The 19,893-nt window shown below is 62.4% G+C and overlaps 1 protein-coding gene across 5 annotated transcripts in view; it reads right to left on the reverse strand.

Annotated features, from left to right (window-relative positions):
* Positions 1-333: 333 nt before the first annotated feature.
* Positions 334-19,893, reverse strand: part of KCNH2 (potassium voltage-gated channel subfamily H member 2) — a 32,314-nt gene continuing 12,754 nt past the window's right edge. For 2 of the 5 annotated variants that reach the window (XM_053898686.1, XM_053898688.1), the window contains exons 3-15: positions 14,647-14,811; positions 13,115-13,558; positions 12,341-12,552; positions 7,564-7,992; positions 6,710-7,097; positions 6,226-6,425; positions 5,531-5,783; positions 4,201-4,394; positions 3,824-3,923; positions 2,953-3,225; positions 2,692-2,878; positions 2,188-2,365; positions 334-892 (exon numbers count right to left, since the gene is read on the reverse strand). In XM_053898686.1, coding sequence (XP_053754661.1) covers positions 743-892; positions 2,188-2,365; positions 2,692-2,878; positions 2,953-3,225; positions 3,824-3,923; positions 4,201-4,394; positions 5,531-5,783; positions 6,226-6,425; positions 6,710-7,097; positions 7,564-7,992; positions 12,341-12,552; positions 13,115-13,558; positions 14,647-14,811 — 3,173 coding nt within the window. In that variant the 3' untranslated portion in view covers positions 334-742. Of the gene's footprint in view, positions 893-2,187; positions 2,366-2,691; positions 2,879-2,952; positions 3,226-3,823; positions 3,924-4,200; positions 4,395-5,530; positions 5,784-6,225; positions 6,426-6,709; positions 7,098-7,563; positions 7,993-10,387; positions 10,789-12,340; positions 12,553-13,114; positions 13,559-14,646; positions 14,812-19,893 lie in introns of those variants that run through there. The other 3 variants (XM_053898687.1, XM_053898689.1, XM_053898690.1) reach the window with 3 other exon arrangements.

Here is a 19,893-nt window from a genome sequence, read left to right on the forward strand (position 1 = left end):
GTATGCCACCCAGCGAAACACGACCCTGAGGGGCTGGACCCAGTCCTGGCATCCCATTAGGACTGCCTCTCTATTCACAACACTCCAGGCAGTGCTTGGCTATGGGGAACCCAGGCCCACAAGGAGTCTGGAGGCCTTGGAGATGCCCCACGGCAGACCCCAGGGAACACCTCTTCTGCGCACCCCCAGGTATCAGGGCAGCTCCTGCAGACCCTGCCCACGCAGACAGATACGCCCAGAGTCCCACGGAGCCCGGCGCATGCGCGCATGTGTGAATGTGAACGCACGCTACAGCGGGCCCAGGGCCGCACGGTCCAGCACCCTGGAGCCTCCTCAGGATAATTATTTATTATTCATAGTCATCAGCATCTTCATTAATTATTCATATGATCCTTAATTATTATCCTTAACAATAAGAGCAGTAAATAGCAGAAAAGTCCTTGAGGTGCCTAAGGCCCAGGGCCGGGTGCCTCCGGGCAGTTAGACCAGCTAATGCCCCCAGGGCAGTGGGGAGACCACAGACCCCCGTCCACTGCCCGGCCCTGTCCCTGCCCCTGCCCCTCCTATGGGGGCCCAGGGGACTGCAGGAAGAGATGGGCCCAAGGGCTGGGGGAGGGGGCTGTGCCTTCATGTTCCTCTCCCCTTTCTTGGCCAGGGCCTCCCGGGCAGGGCCTCTGAGGGGAGGGGCCCAGGCAGTGCGCTGAACCCTGGGTGAGCCACGTGTCCACAATGGGCAGCCCCACTAACTGCCCGGGTCTGAGCCATGTCTGTGCAGGGGCTGGGAGGTGAGGGCCCCCAGCTGGCCCGGCAGGGAGAGGCGTCGAGTGGGGCCGTCTTGGGGGAGCTCTGGGGTCCCCGGGGGGAGCTCCTCCAACGCCATGAACTGGGAAACCTGCAGAGAGAACACAGTGTGAGCAGACGAGGAGCCTGTGGAAGGGGAGTGAGGGGACGGAGGGGGCTTTCGGGTGAATAGAGAGGAGGGTCAAACGACAGAGAGCATCAGGAGAATTCGGTGACAGAGGACTGGAGAGCAGAAGAGGGCTCAACGGGACAAGGACAAGGGCCGAGCCACACAGAGCGGGACTTGGAGCACAAGAGGCAAGCGCTGAGGTTGGAAGAAGAGAAATGCACTCGCAGTGGGCAGGAGCCAAAGCGGGCAGCAGGGAGCCCTGGGAGTGGCCGCTGACACAGGGGGAGCCCAAGGCTGCAGCCACTCCCCTCTTCCCCCCAGGGAACATCGCAGACAATCCAAACCCAATCCAGAATAAGGGGCCCCGAGTTGGGACAGGAAAAGAAACAAGGCTCCTTCCTCCAATCTAGAAGGAACTCAGGGACCTAGAAGCAGAGGCAGGCTGGCGGCCAGGCCCCGGAAGGCCAGAGAGAGTGCCAGGGCAGGCGGGAGGGGTTTGTGGATGCTGACGAGTGTGCTGTGAGAGCTCCGCGGGGGAGGCCGTGAAGGGAGACTGGCACATTTGCTGACGTGGGCCCTGGTGTCTGCAAACAGGAGCAGGCAGCATATGGGAGGGGGAGCGGATGCCAGAGGAAGGGGGGAGCAGATCCCAGGCCACCTCTGGGAGCCAGAAGAACCCCCTTCTTGGGGCCCAGACGCAGCTGTCTTGTCAGGGGCCGGGAGCACACATGTCCACTCAGGAGAGGACGAAGGGCAACAGAGGCCCACTCCCGCAGGAGGGGAGAGATGCGGGCCAGAAGCGCCACCTTGGGGCTCGGCCAAGGCCCTCGAGACAACCCTGCAGAGTGGCTACTGTGAGAGCCACGGGTGGGCAGCGGAGCCAGAGCCGAGCAGCGGCCGGTCACGGCAGGGACCCCGTGCCGGGGGTGGACTGGCACGCAGCACCCACCACCAGGCCTCGGAGACCCCTCCTGGCCATGACACAGGCCCCCTGAGTAGATCTAGCTGTTTAGGTGACCCCTCTCAGCCCGCTGGTTTCCTTTGTCCTGCTGTTTGGGGGCTTTGGTTTGGGGGCTCTCCTGCCTCGCCCTGTGTCTGCAGCTCCCGAGGCAGTCCTCCTCCAAAAGTCCAGTCCAGGACGAGGGCAGAAACGGGGGTGGGAGGAAGCTGAGGCCCCGCGTTTCAGGAAAAGGACTGCAAAGCAGGTTTGAGTGGGCCAGGGGCAGAAAAGGCAGGGGCTGGGGTGCCTTGGGCAGGCAGAGGGCTCTGGAACTTACCTGAGAAAGCGAGTCCAGGGTGAGGGTGGGGATGGGGCTGACGGGCAGCAGAGAGGAGGTGGAGGGGGGGCCGGGCCCCGGGGTGGTCACAGCACTGTAAGCAGGTGGGACCAGCGTCATCTGCCTCTGCAGCAGCTGCAGGACACTGGCCATGTCTGCACTCAGCCGGGTCTCCAGCCTGGGGCAAGAAGGAGGAGGATGCTCTGGCTCTCGGGGATGTGGAGACACCGGGTGATTTCGGAACCACCTTACGGACCAGCCAGCTGGTCCACCCCAGGCTCCCTCTCCATTCTGTGTGTGCAGTCCCTCTCTCAGCACTGAACGGGAGGAGGGGGTCAGGGTGTGGCCCACACAGACAAGCCCACACGGAGCAGACACCTTCCTTTCAGGCTATAATACTACCAGAAACCCACAGATCTCACGCCCAGGAACACACACACACACACACACACACACACACACACACGCAGGCCCCGCCCCCTCGACACACAGAGCCGCCCTCACCTGTTGAGCTGCCTCTGAAGGGCATCCAGCCTGCTCTCCACGTCGCCCCGGGGCCGCCGGCTGGGGCTTGACAGGGGGATGTTCAGGAGGCTGGGGGTGGGGGCAGGGCAGCGAGGCAGCTCCTGGTACTGGCGGCCCCGACTGTCCCCCCAGAAGCTGAAGATGTTGGACACTCCTGAGAAGGCGCCTGGAGCCAGAGAACTGGGTTGAGGCCAGGTCAGATGCCACGCCCCACCCACCTGAGCCGGGCCCTCACCCTACCTGACAGCGGGTTACAAGTATCACTGCTCTTCTCCCCTTCCTCCGTCATCGGCTCCCCACCCGGCGGCTCTCCGGGGGGCCTGGGGCTGGAGAAGGGCACCAGGCGGAGGGGGCTGGAGCTGCGGCCTGGGCCCTCATCCTCACTGCTCTCAGGGCTGGAGGGGCCGCTGGATGGGCTCTCCCCCCACGGTCCCCCTGGCCGGCCCCGGCTACTCGGCCCTGCCCCCGCCCTGCCCGGCCCCAAGGCCGACACCTCCCCTGGCTGTTCCGGGTCTGTGGGAAACAGAGAACGGGCCTCAGAGAAGGCCGGAGGCACGGAAGGGGAGAGGAGGGGAGGGGACCGAGTAGGCCTGGGAGAGGGCTGCGCCAGGACGTCCTGGTTTGTCCCCGGTTGTTTCCTCCGCTCTTCTTACCCCCGGCCCCCTCCAACCCCACCCCCCACCACCACCACCCACGCTCAAGCGGAATGAGAACCCCCGGGGGGCGGGACCAGGTCAACTCAGATAGTTGACTGCTGGGCGGGGCTCTCTGGGACCCCCTGCGCTGGCCCCCTCGCCCTCCTTTGTCTTTCTCTTCTGCCCTCATGAGTTCAAGGCAGCGCCAAGCCGCCAGCCGCTTGAGGCCCAAAGAAGCTTAGGTCGGCACCCAGGAGGGTGGAAGAGGGCTTCCCGGAGGAGGTGCCAGTTCAAGTGGGCATTAAAGGGAAGTGGACAGCGTTTGGTCAGTAGGGGCGAGAGAATGGGGAACACTGAAGGTAGGGGCACGAGAGTCTTCAGAGCTACGCGCAGTTACCGCCCGCCCTCACGCCCCGCCCCCCTCCCCTGGACCCTGCCCCCCCCCCCCCCCCCGCCCCGCCCCGCCCCCGCCTCACCCTTGTCGGTGCGCCGGCGGAAGGACAGCTTCCGCCTGCGTTGCCTGTTGAAGCCGCCCTCCAGCTCCGCGCTGCCGGGAGACCCAGGGATCATGTTGGTCTAGAACCAAAAGCGGTGTCAGTGCCCTTCCGCGCCCACCTGCCCTGCCACGGTCAGCCCCAACCCCCTCGTTAACGTAGAGAACGTGGAGCCCGGAGCACCCGCCGTGAGGAAGCTTTCCCCGCACAGATGCTCTGCTCCACCAAGAGAGCTGAGGCCGGGCCTTTGACCTCTTCCAGCTCTGATACCGTTAGACAGCTAGGGAAACAGGCCCAGCGAGGTCACCCCAGTCGGGGGCAGCCACCAGGGTACAGCCTCCTCAGGGCAGCCCACTCACGTCCCGCAGGTTGAAGGTGATTTCCAGGCTGGACCAGAAGTGGTCCGAGAACTCGGGGTACATGTCCAGCACCTCCAGTAGGTCATCCCGGTGGATCTTGTGCAGGTCGCAGTAGGTGAGGGCCCGCACGTCCCCATTGGACTTGCCGGGCCGAGCATACAGGTTTAAAGGCTCTCCAAAGATGTCATTCTTCCCTGTAGGAGGACACCAAGAGTAGGGTCTCAGCCCCTGCGCAGCAGTACAGGGAAAAGGCATGTGTCTTCCCAGCATTTTCAGCCTGGGCTGGGGGCTGGAGGCTCGGGGCCTCCCCTTGGGCTGGCCACCCACCCACCAGCCCCAGCCCCCAGAGCCAGGGAGGCACTAGCCAGCCCCATCTCCCCGCTGCTCCCCAAAGCAGGATTTGTTCAGCATGGCCATCAGTGCCGTGGGGGCATAGAGGGCTTGGACCTCCTTGCCTTCCAACAACTGGAACCGGCCAGCGGGACCAGCCTGGATACACCCCTCTCTGCCCATGGCCCTGGCTTCCTTGGGTTCTAAGTCCGCTTTTACCCCCCTCCAAACCCTATGCCCCAAACACCATCCTGGCCAATCACTGCACCCTCATAAACAGGGCCCTTCAAGCTATAGGTCATAACACGGCAGCGAAACAAGACCAGCATTTTTGTTTACCAAAAGAAAATAGGATAGCAAAGCTGATCACAGCACAGAAGACACCAGAATGTATCACACGCACTAAAGCTAAGTGTTACATAGTGAAACTTGGGTTGTCCTTGTGTTCGGGCTGTTTGTGGAGTGAGCATAGGTGTTGACTGAACTGAGAAATAAAAATCTAAAATGGCCCCCTGTGATGCATCTGCCCTGAGGCACATGGCCAAGGGAAGGACAGGCAGAGGACAGGAAGCCCCCTGCCCAGGCACAGCTGGGAGGGAAAGAGGGGTGAGACTCCCTTTGCTTTGAAGATGGTGAGGGCTGGGCTGGGCTGGGCTGTATCACCTGAGGCCGCAGGGAACTGAGTAAATTTCCTTAGTAAAATCAGATGCATAACCTCCCTCCACTGCCCACTTTGGAGTATCTGGATTTGGTCCTGCTTTCAGGAAGCAAGAGCGTCGCTGCCTGTGGGGAGAGCCTGTAGGGAACAGAGTCTAAGAACCCTCAGAGTTCAGCAGCCCCGCCCCACGTGGGGCTCCTCTCCACTGCCCCCCCCCCGTGGAGGGTCTAAGCTCAGGCGAATTACTTGCAGGCAGGAGTGGGTCCACGGCCCCAACAACTGTGTCCTGAGAGCTCTCCAGGCCTCCACCTAGCACCCGGTCCCCCGCACCTAGCCCCGTACCCAGGATGGCCACGACAACGTCGCCCCGCAGGATCTCAATGGAGCCCCGGGAGATGAAGTAGAGGGCGGTGAGCAGGTCCCCAGCATGCACCAGCGTGTCCCCTGGCGGTGCATGTGTCGTCTTGAACTTCATGGCCAGGGCCCTCAGGCAGCCCTTGGTGGCCGCTCGGAAAGGCTTGCAGTGCTGTAGCAGCGAGCGGTTCAGGTGCAGACAGATGTCTGCCTGCAGGCACTCGGGGAAGCCTTTCAGCACCTGGGGGCGTTGGGCTGGCTCAGCACGCTGTCTTCAGGCACCGCACCCCCCACCCCGAGACCCTGAGAGGAGCATCAGAGAGTCCACCCCTTCTAGCTGGGCGCCCTCGCTCGCCCTCCGGGAAGGATGCTTCCCTGCTCTCAGCCTCCATTCTCTAGTGTCAAGTGTAGAGACCAGCTCCTGCCTGGGGCTGTTGTAAGGATTAAATGCTTTGCCTGTACGGAAGGGCCTGGTTGGGCCCGCCCCACAGTGAGAGTTCTCCCAGTACACGAGCTCCGCTATCAAAAGCAGAACGTACTTCTCAGGGTCCTTCTAGGCACTAGCACCGTGACCGCCTGAACCAAAGAACGTGACGCCGTCAGACGTGCTCACTGCATCCAGGGAAGTCTCACTGTGACCCTGCTCCCTCCAGCCCACCACCAGCGAAGCCGAGCGGCCTCACCGCGTTCATATCGATGCCGTTGGTGTAGGACCAGGCGTGCTGGAAATACTCCTCGAGACGCTGGCGGAGGGGGTTGGGGATTTGGTGGAAGCGGATGAACTCCCGCACCCGTAGCATCTGCGTGTGGTAGCGGGCAGTGCCGGAGTACAGCCGCTGGATGATGGCTGACACGTTGCCGAAGATGCTGGCGTACATGAGGGCTGGGGGCGGGGGTGAGTGGGGACGTCAGCATCCGAGGGACCCCGCCCGCCCCTGCACCGGGTCGACGACACACGCAGTCACATCTCAGTGGAAGCACGCACGAGAGACGCACAAACACAGAAGCCCAGGTCCCCGTGCCCTTGGGCTCTGCCTTGAGTCTCCGCCTGGTGTCCCAGCCCCCACACATGCTCTGCTGGTGGTCTCAGGGCTTCCCCCCCCTGCCCTGGCCCATCTCGGGCTCTTCCCAGACTCCGGGCCGCCCCGCCCCCGAGGGTACACTCACAGCCAATGAGCATGACACAGATGGAGAAGATCTTCTCCGAGTTGGTGTTGGGGGAGACGTTGCCGAAGCCCACGCTGGTGAGGCTGCTGAAGGTGAAGTAGAGGGCCGTGACGTACTTGTCCTTGATGGAGGGGCCTCCCAGGCCGCTGCTGTTGTAGGGCTTGCCGATCTGGTCGCCCAGGTTGTGCAGCCAGCCGATGCGGGAGTCCACGTGTGGCTGCTCCATGTTGCCGATGGCGTACCAGATGCAGGCCAGCCAGTGCGCAATGAGCGCGAAAGTGCACATGAGCAGGAAGAGCACGGCTGCCCCGTACTCCGAGTAGCGGTCCAGCTTCCTCGCCACACGCACCAGCCGCAGCAGCCGCGCCGTCTTCAGCAGCCCGATCAGCTGCGGGGTGGGGGACAGACGTTCAGTGTGGGAACAGGTGAGGAGGGAGGGGGCACCGGAAGTCAAATCCCCAAAGACTTCCTCCCAGGACCTCCTAATGACGGAAGCTCCCATTCCCTAAGCCCGGCACAGAGTCCCGTTAATCTTTGTCCTAGCTTTGTGACAAAAGGGCTCATCTTTGTGACAGAGGGGCTCACGGTCCCCCCGGTGAGAATGGGGCTCTGGAAGATACAACACCCACCCTTAGGCGCCCGCCTAGAACCCCCACGAGTTCCCAGGCCACTTCTGTGTGATTAGAACATGGCGGCCTCTTTGGATGGACAAAGACAAAAAGGCGGCCTCTCTGGCCCTCTGCCTGGGGAGTGGCTCACCTGGAGAGGGACAGTGGCCAAGGGGCAGCTGCCCCCTGTACCCCCTCACCTTCTCTCCTTTTCCAGGTGCCCTCCCGGCCTCCCTGCCAGCTCACCTCCTCAGAGCCAGAGCCAAAGATGAGCAGGTCGAAGGGGATGGCGGCCACCATGTCGATGAGGAACCAGCCCTTGAAGTAGTGGACGGCAATGCGGCCGGGATGGCTGACCACCTCCTCATTGGCATTCACGTACGTGGTGCGGAAGTTGATGAGGATGTCCACGATGAACATGATGTCCACAATGAAGTCCACCACGGCCAGTGGCTGGCAGGCGTAGCCACAGTCAGGGGCCGTGGAGCCCTCTTCCGTCTCCTTCAGCAGGAAGGCGGCCGAGTAAGGTGTGAAGACGGCCGTGTAGATAACCAGCAGCAGGATGAGCCAGTCCCACACGGCCTTGAAGGGGCTGTAGTGCAGGATGGTCCAGCGGTGGATCCGCGGCGCCTGCAGCTTATACTCTGGCAGCACATCAGCCCCCAGGGACAGGACCTGGACCGGTAGGGAGGGTGGGAGGGCAGAGGTGAGGAGATGATGTCCCACTGGAGTCCGGGGCAGGGGAGGGCGTGAGATCTCCAGGGTGGGAGCAGATGACATCTCTGCTGGGCCTCCAGGGAAGAGACCAAGCAGGGTAAGGGGGAAAGCCGACAAGCTTCAGTCGGAATGCCCATCCCTTGGCCAAGTGGCCACAGTCAGTGACCACCTCGTGACCCAGGGGCTCCACTTCCCCACGGGGCACGTGGACCTGCTGTCTGGATACCTGAATTCGGAGCACCATGCAGTGATACCCAGACGTGCTACTCCCCACCAGCTATGCGCACCCATAGCTGTGGTTAGAACTCTACCGCGTGACCTTGCCCACTGCCCCCAGACACCACATATACAACACACACACACGCACGCACGCATGCACCACTCCCCAGACCCAGGGCAGCCCTCAAGTTCTGCCTTCCCACACACCTACAAAGGCCCACGGAAGACCTAACCCAGCCATACTCATGCCCACGTGTACACAGACCGACACGCACACAGGCAAATGTTCAGAAGTGTCACACCCAGTCCTGCACAGGCTCACCTCACATCCTGCCCTCTCAGAGGCAGGCCTGCCATCCACACCAGGTGGCAGCAGCCGTGTCGTCCTCTTCCCAAGCCAAACTAGGAAGGACTGAGGCCAGCCTTCCCACAATGGGCCAGGAGCCTGTCTGTCCCCCGTTGCCCCCTCCTGCCCCCGAGAATCCTCTCTTACAGACATCCGACTCAACCCAAGAGTCCCCCCACTAGGCCCTCCAGCCTTAGCCCTGCCAACCCTAGGGAGCCAAACCCAAGGCCTCAGCCAGCCCCTTTAGAACCAAGGTTACTGGCCCTGTTCCAAGAAGCACTGAGTGCCGGGGCCCCACATCCTCAGGCCTCTGGGCTGGGGACAGTTGGGGTGGATGGAACCCCCAAAGATTCCCATTCATACTCAAGCTGGGGATCCCCTGGACCCACCATCACCAGATGGGCTGTTTGGAGACCATCTCCTTAGAGGAAGTAACTGGAAGGTAAGATGGGCCATGGTTAGGGGTTTGGCCACCCTAAAGTAGATATGGGCAGCTCCAGAGACGTATGATGTGGGCAGGGGGGAGCAGCTGGGGGCTGGGGGACGGGAAGAAGCATGTGTCTTGCCCTGCCTTCAGCCCCAGCTGCTTTGCTCCTTAAGGCAGAGAGCATGAAGCAGTGGCCTTTCACTGGTCACATGAGGTTTGAAAAAATGGAACCAGCCAGGGCTCCCACAGACAACGGGTGGAAGAAGGTGCCTGCCCCTGGATGGGGCTCATCCCCAAGCCTCAGAGACCAACAGCAGTGACCCTACCCCCACCCCAGAGTCCACACATAGCAAGGCCCAGTGCACAACAACACACACACGGGGCAAGCCTGGGACTCACGGCCTGGACCCACACCTTACAGGTTGCTCTGCAACCACCAGCTTACCATACGGCCTTGGGCCAGGCATGTAACCCCCCTTGACTCGTGGTCCCACAGAATACTGACGCTTATTTAAGCCAAATCCCGGGTCCTCACCTGTGGGTGGGCTTCTTCCCACCCACACCTGCTCCCCTGCTGGGAGGAGCCCAGGAGCCAAAGCAGAGTCAGGTGCAGGTGGTGGGTGGGATTCTCAGCCTCACTCCTAAGCCGCCTCCCACTGCCCTGAGCCTGCTCCAGGCTGACAGAAGCCCCTGGGAGCAGAGAGGTGACTCCCAGGAGGTGCCTACAGAATCATCAACCTGGGGGAAGACAGCACAGCCACCAGCACCCCAGGCTGCCAGGGAAGAGGTGATCCAGATGGTTGAGTTCCGGTTGCCCTCACTGCCATCCAGTGGCCTCTGACCCCCACCCTCCTCAGACCCTTGAAGCAGCCCAAGCCTCCCTCCCCCACCTCAGGGCCCACCCCGGCACACAGTGGGGAGCATTAGAGCCCCAGGGCCAGGCCGCGCCGGCCAGCCCTCTCACTGTCCCACCGTGCTCCTCTCCTCCTCCTCCCCTTTCGCCCACCGTCATCGTCTCTGGGCACCCATCTCATTCCTCTTCCTCTCCTCCTTTTGCATTTGGAGTCAGGACTGTGGGCCAGGGAAGCCATGGCAGAGGGAAAGCCCTGGCAAGAGAAGCACTGTCCACCCGGGCGCAGCCGGTCTGGAGGAGAGCGAGCAAGGGGCCAGCGGTGGGCTGAGCAGAGCAGCAGCCCCCACGGCTCCCCCGAACCGTCCTGCTTCTCAGAAGCCCTCTTCCGGCCCAGCCCCGGAGCCAGAGCCTTCCAGGCCGCACCCAAATTGCCACCTCGCCACCGCCTGCCTCAGTGCCCCAGCCCAGGAAAGGAGGGGGAGTGGCTGGGGGGGGGAGGGTCACCTACCTCCTGGGCCACCAGGCTGGAGATGCGCACGGCCCGCCTCACCCGGCCTTTCTGGGCCCTGGGCTGCAGAGCCCCTGTCCCGCTTGCCTTCCCTGCTGGGGCCGCCATGGAGGACTTGGCTCCCCCCAGCCTGTCTGCTCTGGAGCCCGAGGGCCTGGCCAGCGCCCCACCTGCGCCCCAGCAGCAGTCCCAGCCCAGGCTGCGCCCCAGAGGCTGGCGGCCTGGCGCCCAGGGCCGTCTCTGGCATGAAGCCAGGGTCGCTGGGGCTGGGCCCCGGGGCTGGGGTCACCCTGGCAGTGAGTGTGGACAGCAGCCTGCCTGGCTCGGGCCGCCCATAGCCCCCCGGTGCGGGGCCCCCCGCTGCCAACGTGCTGCGCCCTGCCCGCCCGCCAGCCCAGCAGCAGCTCCGCGGTCGGAACCTCGGCTCCTCGGCCGGCCCCTCCTCCCAGGCCCCCACCCCCACCCCCGCCACACTGGGCTCCCCCGCCCTGCCTGGGCTGGCCAGCGGCCCCCTCCCCCGCGGCCCGATCAGGGCTCCTGCTGCAGCCGCTCCCGCAGCCCGCGCCCCTCCCCCTCCCCCCGGCAGCCAGGCCTGTCACCGCAGATTAATGGTCTCCCCGACACCCCCGCCCCTCCGGTCCAGTGCCCAGCCAGCCAGACTCAGACCGACACCCAGAGATGGAGAGACCGCCCGGTGACAGGCAAAGCCAAGAACACACACACGCACGCTGCCACATATAGACCAAAAGCACAGACCACAACACGACAGGCACAGGCTGCGGGCGCGGGCGCAGGAGCAGGGCAGACAACCGGGGCTCCAGGTGGGAACGAGAGGCAGAGGCAGGAGGGGGAGAGGGGCAGGCAACCAGATATGGGGCCTGGGGTGAGGGGGAACATTCTGGAGTCAAGGCCAAGGGGCTGGAGACCTGGCAGGGACCCAGAGAGCCAGAGGCAGCGGGAGCAGGGCCAGGAGGAGGGCCGAGGAGGCTGGCAGCGACAACAGCGGGCGAAAGGGGGCAGCTCCCTCTCTCGGGCCAACTCAAGGAGCTGCCGAGGAAGGCGCAGGAGGGGGCAACAGAGACTGGGGCTCAGCAGGTGCGGCCCAGGAGCCCCCACCATCCCGGGCTCGTCACCTACTGCAGGCATCCCCACTCAGGACCCTCTCCCCCACCCCACCCCCAAGGCCAGAATATGAAGGAGTCGGCACGGACTGGGCGGTGGGGGGTGGTGCCAGCAACCTTGCTACCGAGGGACCAGGAGACCAGGCTGGTCCTGCCACCGGACGGTCTTGGGCAGTGCCCCCAAAGGCTGGTGGTCTTCTCTGGGACTTAATCCCTCTGTATCAGGGCACCCACCATCATACCCTCCCCTCTCCTGTCCCGTGGTTTGGGGACAGGGATGCATACCTCCAAGCCGTTCAAGCCCTAGCACAGGACCCCCCCACCTCCATCTAGCTTATCACGTCGGCCTAGAAGAATCAAGACCCCTGACCTTGACCTCCGTGGCCGCTTCTCATTTGAAGTCTCTTGTAAGTTTGCTCCTAGCCCACCCCATACCTCCTTCACCACACCCAGTGAGCAGACCCCATCGCGTCCCTATGGCTGCCTTCTCCAGCCCACCTTGTCTCAACTGCCTTGTCCTTCCCGTGCCCCATCAACCTGTTCTCTGTATCTGCCTCTCTCTTTTCCCTTCCTCTCTCTTTTCCTCCCCTTCTTTCCCCTCCCCTCTTCTCCCCTCCTCTCCCCTGAAGTCTCTCTTCCTCAGGACCTCTCAGACTTGTCTCTCACCCCAGCTCTGCAATCCCCCACCCCCACCCCCAGCCAGGGGGTCTGCCCACCCTCCAGAGGCCCTCACAGACCAGGCCCCTCCACCACCCCCCTTTGACCACAGCCCACTCCCACCCCCTCCAAGCTCCTCCAGGGTGAGAGGAGAGCCAGGGAGCTAGGCACGTACCTGGGTGACCTTCTCAGTGACATTGTGGGTCCTCTCCTTTATCTTGGGTGCTATGATCTCCCGGTCACTGGTGGGCGAAGCCAAGAAGGGGTCCCCCTTGAGGTCCACAAAGTTGAGGGTGATTTGGGGAATCTTGCTAATGGTACGGTAGCGCACGAGGTCGGAATCTGACGTGGAGTTAAGCAGGCCGCTGCGCAGGGGGTGCATGGCCCCTGGAGTGGAGGGGAGAGCCAGGTCAGGGTGGCAGGCAGGGGTGCATGGCCCCCGGAGTGGAGGGGAGAGCCGGGTCAGGGTGGCAGGCCGGGTGTGGACTAGGCCGTGGGGTACAGTGAGTCAGTGAGGCCAACTCAGGAGACAGGCAGTCACTGAGAACAAGGCCAGAGTCCTTGCCACTGTAAGGAAGCATGCCATGGCACAGCAGTGAGGTGATGGAGGAAGATGGTCCTCCGTAAACGTCTGTTCAGTGGGCCCTGGGCACCCGCCCAAGGGCCAGATGGTAGCTGGGACCCAGAGGCCTCTCCTGCCCTTCACACTCCCCATGGCCACCCCTGCTCCGGGCCATCCTGGGAGAGCGAGCTCCACCAGCCAGCAAAGGCTCTGCCAGTGGAAGAATGTAATGGGATGAATGGACATTTAATGGAGTAAAAGGCCACTTAATGGGATTAAGTAAGTGCTTAATGGGATTTCCATCTCCCAGGCGCACAGGACCAGGCTGAGAGGGAGGAAGCTGAGGGCCCCGAACGGGGCAGGCCCGGCGGGTGCTGCGGCCCTCACCGGTGCTGGCGTGGCGCGGCGGCGGGGGCAGCCCGGCGCGCATGGCCTCGATGTCGTCAGCGGAGGAGGCGCGGCGCACGCTGGCGCAGCTCTCCCGGGAGCGCGTCCGGGCCAGGCTGCAGCTGGAGCCGGAGGCGTCGGGGTTGAGGCTGTGCGCCCGGGGTGAGGGGTGCGTGTCGGGCGCGCAGGCAGGCGGTGAGCTGGGGCCCACCAGCGCGCGCCGCTCCTCCGCTGGCCCCAGCCCTGCCACGTGGTTGTCCATGGCCGTCACCTCGTCCAGGGCCAGCGACTCGCGGCTGGGCGCCGCCGGCGTCAGGTCCACGTCCACCACCACGGCCCCCGGGGCGCCCGCGCCGCCCCCGCCGCCGCCGGGCCGCACCGATGACTCCCGGGCCGTCAAGGCCAGCAGCGCGGGCAGCTTCAGGCGGAAGGTCTTGGCTCGGCCTGCGGGGAGAAGAGAGGCGGGTGGCCACGGGAGACGGGGGGAGAGGGGGGAGGGCAGCCGGGAGGCAGGGAGGCCTGGGAGCTGGCGCCACAGCCACCGAGGGGAGGGAGGCGGGGAGCCCCAGGCAGGCGGCACACCTTCACCCCCACTCCCGCTGCACAGAACTCAAGTCTCAAACAGCTTGCGGCATAGGATCTTATCTAAGGCTCTGACAATAATAAACTACCGTTTCTTGAGCCTCACAGGTCACAGTGGGCTCCACATACACTTTGCCTGACTCTCACAATGCCGGTGGGTATCATTATCCCCTGTTTAGACTTGAGGAAATTTAGGCATCCGTGAGTTGTGCAACTCACAAGTAAATGGCAGAGCCTGCATTTGCATGGAGGAGCGATGCCTTCCGGCCATGCCCCGCCATCCTGCAGACAGTACCTGCAGAACAGGTAAGGCCAGGGTTATTAACACTGCCTTCCCAGCGCTTGAGAAGCCAAGAGGTGGAATCTTTTGCCAGGGGGAAAAATTAAAATGAAACCCAAAAAGGACATCATGGAGAAGGGGGGGGAGGCTTTGTGTTACGGGAGCATGAGGTGAGGCCTCTGTGTCTCCAGCCATGGTGAGCATTCCCTTCAAATCCTCAGTCAGCCAAGGCCAGAGCAGGGAGCTGGCCAGTCCAGGATCAAGGCCCAGGGGGCAGAAGCAACACAGAGAGGGAGTTGAATCCCTGAGAGACAGGGCCCTTCTGATGAGCAGGAGAGCTGCTCCAAGATGGCCAAGGCCATGTGGGAAGGGTGAATCTCTCATTCCTGGGGCTGAAGAGAGGACCACTCCCAGGAGACACTGTGGTAGGAACCCAAGCAGGTAAGGCTAGGAAACCAGGTACGTCCTGTCCCAAAGACCTGTGAATCTGGGCTCAGTCTGTCACCCCAGCCCTGTCTGTCCATCCTGAGCCAGATGGGCCTAGGCCAGATCCTTGGTGTTCTTTCCCCAACCTCTGAAAGGGGCACCCCAACACCACTTCCTGCAGAGCACTGACCTTGGGTAACCTCAAGGCCTCAGGAAAGGGACCTGAGAGTATGGTTACACTTACCCGGGGCCAACCAGCTGGTGGGGGGTCCACGGTGATTGGTGTCATGGGCCGGGGACCCCACCACGTCCTTTTCCATCACCACCTCGAAGTTGAGGATAAACATGATGACGGTTCCATCTTCATTCTTTACGGGCACCACGTCCACCAGGCACAGGAAGCAGCTCCCTGCAGAGTGGAGGACGTGGCCACTGTGACCCCAGGGCCCCTCAGGTGGGCACAGCAGAGCGGGACCCAAAGGGGCCAGTCCATGCCTCCCCCACGGCCCTCAGCCACATTTCCCAGCCCGTCCTCTCCAGTGTCTCCTGCACCGACCCCTCCTTCTGCCCTGGGCCTGCCATCCTGAGCTCCCTCCCTCGATCTGTCCACTCCAGCTCACTGCTGCTTTTAAAAATTTTTTTTAACATTTATTTATTTTTGAGAGACAGAGAGAGACAGAGCGTGAGTGGGGAAGGCACAGTGAGAGAGGGGGACACAGAACCCGAAGCAGGCTCCAGGCTCTGAGCTGTCAGCACAGAGCCCCACGCGGGGCTCGAACCCATGAACCGTGAGATTACGACTCGAGCCGAAGTCGGACGCTTAACTGACTGAGCCACCCAGGCACCCCGTGCTTGCCTGCTCACCGCTTCTTGTGGAGCCCTCTCTCTGTCTCCCTCCCTATCCTCTCGATGTATCCTTGCCTTCCCTCGCCCAAGGCAGCCCAGCACAGCAGGTGAGCCCGCAGACTTCAGGCCCAGGATCTCTGCATCCAGCTTCCAGTTGTTTTGTTTTGTTTTGCTTTATCTTTAATTATGTAGCCTCCTTGTGCCTCATTTTCCTCACCTATGAAATGGGAATGATAGTAATTCCTTTCTCATGAGTTGTAAAGAGGAAGTAAGTCAACACGTGCCGAACACGGTGAGGGACTAACAGGTACTCTGACTCTGCTCTCCCTACATGAGTCCCCAAGTGCTATGCCGACCCACAAGCTGCGTTCACCAGTCGAGGGCAAGAGTTTCAAAACCATTACAGCAATGTGGGGTTCCCACAACGTCCACGCGTGTGATTTTGTAGTTCACAAAAGGGCTGGTCTATGACATGTAGACATAAAGGAAAGTAACCCTTTGGCAGAGAGTTGAGAAGCGTGGCCTCCAGACCTTTCCTCTCTGTCTCTCATTGTTCTCTCTGTCCCTTGACTTTTGTTTTCCCCTCCCAATCTCTGTCTCTCTGCCCACCAGAGCCCCTGCACCAGGTGAGGTCAGTGCACCAGGCCCAGTGTACCCAGTCCGCCTCTGCTCCTTGCCCAGGGCACCGCCCCTCACCTTTCTCTCTCTTCATTTCTGAGAGTGACCACTCTCAGCCTCTGAGGCCCAGCTCAGAACTCCCACCCACAGGAAGCGCTCCTGGATGAAACAGGAAGGCGCGTAAACACTCTGTTCCTCCTTCTTTATGGACCCAACAGGGACCAGACGCACGTTCCTCATCTTCCTCTCATTCTGGGCCAAACTTCTTTCCTTGCCTTGGCTCCCCCGTGATCATCTGTCTTCTCTGAACTGCAGGGGCCTACCTAACTCCCCACGGTTGGTGGTCGGTCGGTTGTCCCCTCTGAAGGGCCTAGCACCTAAAACAATGCACCAGAGAGCAGGCCCGGCAGCAGGTGTGAGGGATGGGGGAGTGCTGATGGTGAGGGTGAGGTCAGGAAGGAGGAGGGTGGAGAGGAAGTGTGGGTGGTGAACTGAGTCGAGGAAGAAGCCAACAAACTTGCCCCCCCACCCCCCACCCCCCACTCCCCCACCCCCCGCAGCCTCCGGACTTGGACTTGGGCTAGTGCTAGATGCCTGCCAACAAGGCCCTGAGGGCTGAGCCTCCAGCAGGCCAGGTACAAAGGGCCTGAGTCCTGGGAGATGCTCCCAGTGTGGGGAGGACTTGTTGGGGACAAGGCCGGGAGAGGGAGGCAGATCAGCACTCCTGACGCCATCCTCTGAAACCAACCGGAACAGGACAGCACTGGGATAAGGGGCGTTGGGGGGGGGGGGGGGGAGAGCTGGGCCAGGGGAAGTGCTGACCAGGAATTCTCCGCACCCCACCCCAAAGTCCTTCCACTCACCGCATCCTTGCCCTCACGGCTCAGCCTGGGAGACCTGAGCTGAGGGCTCTGTCTGGGTCTCCCTCCAGCAGCTGTCCCCTGACCCCTGGCCTCTGACATGGCCTGGCTGAAGCCCCACTGCGGTGTCACGAGCCGCAGGGGGGCCGGGCCCAGCTGGAGACCGTTTGGCACCCAGGCAGCCCGGCTAGAGTTTATGCCCTAATATGGTGATGGCCGGCGGCCTGAACAGGGACTGGTCCTCATCAGGACTAAGGAGAGGCCAGAGACCAGGAAACCTGAGCCCTCAAGACCCCCAACACCCATCCCTGGGACCCCAGTAATCCAGGCCCCTGATTCTCGTTCCTCGGTTCCTCCGGGGACACTCGTCTCAGAGAAGTCCAAAGTCTGAAATGGAGATGAGCCCAACCCTTCGAGAATGGCCTGGGGATTCTGCCCCCAACACAGAGCCTCGGAGTCTGAACCCAAGGCCTCAATACCCCACGCCCACTCAGTTCAGGCTTCTCTGAAGAGAGGCAGCCAGAACTGCATGCTGTCACTCAGGTAGCCCAGGACTGTGGCATCCCAAATCGCCACCCCACTGCCTGCCGGGCCGCCAAAACTCCAGATAGAAGCCCCCTCGCAGTACAGAGCCGCTCCCCACTCTAGACAGACATCGACATGCAGAGCCCCCTTGGCCCTCTCCCTTGGTCGACATTCAAGGAATTTTCCCTTTCAAATAACCCTGTCAAAGCCCTGGTTATTCCAAAAATGTGAACTGGAGCCCTGCCTGAGGGCTGCAGGGATGAGGGTGAGGAGGGAGGCTCCAGCTGCTATTTTCAAGGGGACAGGGAAGGAAGGAAAGCTAGTGGCCCCAAGTCAGCCAGGGCTCTCTGAGGCTCTACTTTCCTCCCACCACCCTGCTGGGCTGGCTGGGTCTCCCACGGGCTGTCAGGCCGCCCATGCCCCAGCTCTTCCGCCAGATCTGCCAGCGATCCCCATCCCATCACTGGCTGGGATCATGGCGAGTGTGCGTCCCTCAGGGCAGCTGAAGCTCAGACAGGTCGAGGGCTGGGCCCAGGGACAGCCCGAGCAAACTGCAGCCTGTGGGTGGTGGGGCTCTGACCTTCACACAACTTCCCAGCAAAGAAATGCGGGGAGTCCACGGCTCAGCTGCCTCCAGGGCTGGCACTGCACACACAGAAGGGCGCCTCACCCTCCCCTAGACCCACTCCTACCTAACCCCCCCCCCCCACCCTGCACTTCTCTCCTCCCCCGCTTCCGACCTTGCCCTGCCCCCAGGGCAGCTCCCCCTGGAGCAGAGGCTGACTTGGGCCCAGAGCCGGGCCAGGCTGCAGTTCCGTGGAAAGCCACTCTGTGGCAGGCACGGCCAACTCTCCCGAGGCCACCAGCGCGGAGCGCTCCGGGAAGGGACAGCCTGGAGGGGAGCAGCAGGAACCCCACACTGCCCACAGAAAGGCTGTGAGGTTCCCTAGTGCCAAGGAGGGGGGGTTGCAGGCTGTGCGGTCAGCTGGCCTTTGCTCACTGCTCCAGGATGACCTTGGGCAAATCACCTACCCTCCTGGAGCCTCAGGGTGCTCATGGGTAAGGGGGGGGGGGGATCACTCCCACCCTGCAGGGCTTGAGGGATGAATGAATATCCCATTCACCACCACCACACCACCACCCCCCCACACAACCCCCAGCCCCAGCTGAAGATACTTGACGGCTGGGTGTCCAGCCTTTGCCTACCTCCCGGAGCTCGGGGCACCCCGGGCCCTGTGGGGATGGACACAATGAAAGCGGAGGCCACGGCTGATTAATAGCCATACACTGACAGGTTCCTCTGTGCCTCGGATCCTAATAGCCAACAGAGGTCATGCAGCTGATGGCAGGTCACTAAGGAGGGGAGAAGGGACAGGCAGGGGGAGGGGTCCTGGGGGAGAATCAGGCCTGAACACATTCCAAGTTCAGCAGGTACAGCCCCTCCCGACCCCCTGCTGTCTTCCACCAGAACACATCGCCCGGCCCACTTTCATCTGGTGCCAACCACACCCAGCCGCGCAGCCAGAGGCAGGGTCCCTGCCCGGCACCCCAACCTAGCCAGGGACCTGGGACCCCACCCACAGTCCCAAACTGCCTTGGCTGGGCTCCAGGCAGAAGCCATACTCAGCTTCAACAGGGACAGGCCTTATCTTTCAGGGCAGCCCCCAGCAGGCAGAGAAAGGAAGGGCTGAGGTGACCCGGAGTGTCCTTGGGCAAGCCCCTCAGGTCAGAGTCCCCAGATGCTCATCCGTAAATGAGATGTCATCACTGCTCCTTTGAACATGTCTCTTCATTCCCCCACGAACATTCACTGAGCACCCACATGATGTACTGGGGGCACTGTGCACAGGACAGGCCTGGCACCTGGCCTCACTGAGCCAAGGAGTCAAAAGGACCCCATTTCAGAGCCCAGCATGAGGTGGAGGAAGAGAGAGTAACACAGGCTGAGGGAAGAGCCTACAGGGCTGAGCTGACCTGCCCCAGTCAGCTGGAGAACTGGGCAATTGCTGTGTGGCTGCAGGCAGGCCACCCACCTCTCTGGACTTCAGTCTCCCTGTAAGTACTGCAGGGACAAGTGATTCCTGCCCTGGGTGCCAGATGAAATGACAGATGGCCTTGTGGAAGCATCCAGAGCTCTAACGAGGCAGGGTGCCGGGTCCCTGCAGGGAAGGTGACCTCGGGGAGGCAGCCATCCTCACCCGGATCACCTCCCTGCCTGGCTCTCGGCAGGAGGAGCTGGGCCCAAAGTCACACTGAGGGCAGGAGGCTGGGGCTCCAGTCCTCCCTGTCCGCCCCCAGGCAGAGAGGCTGTCTCTGTCGGCGGCAGCCCAGGGCTGTGCAGTGTCAGGTTATATTTAGCCTGGTGGCGGCGACAGGAAGGTGCAGCAGGAACTGCTCCTGGCCAGGGGCCACCGTGTCGCTAACACCGCTCTCATGGGCAGCTGGGGTCCCAGGGAAGGCCAGGGATATTGCAGGCTCAGGAGACAGAATAGGGAACCCTGAGAGGTCAGCCAGTGAGTGTGTGTGTGTGTTTTGGGGGGGGGGGGGGTCCTCTGCCCCTGACTCCCTCCAGGAGCTGAGCAATGCAGAATGACCGCTGTAGGGCAGGAGCTGGGAAGCCATGATCCGGCCCCCGACTCACT

This window comes from Panthera pardus, unplaced genomic scaffold, assembly GCF_024362965.1.
Source record: "Panthera pardus isolate Hobbes unplaced genomic scaffold, ASM2436296v1 HiC_scaffold_9, whole genome shotgun sequence".
Classification (NCBI taxonomy): domain Eukaryota; kingdom Metazoa; phylum Chordata; class Mammalia; order Carnivora; family Felidae; genus Panthera; species Panthera pardus.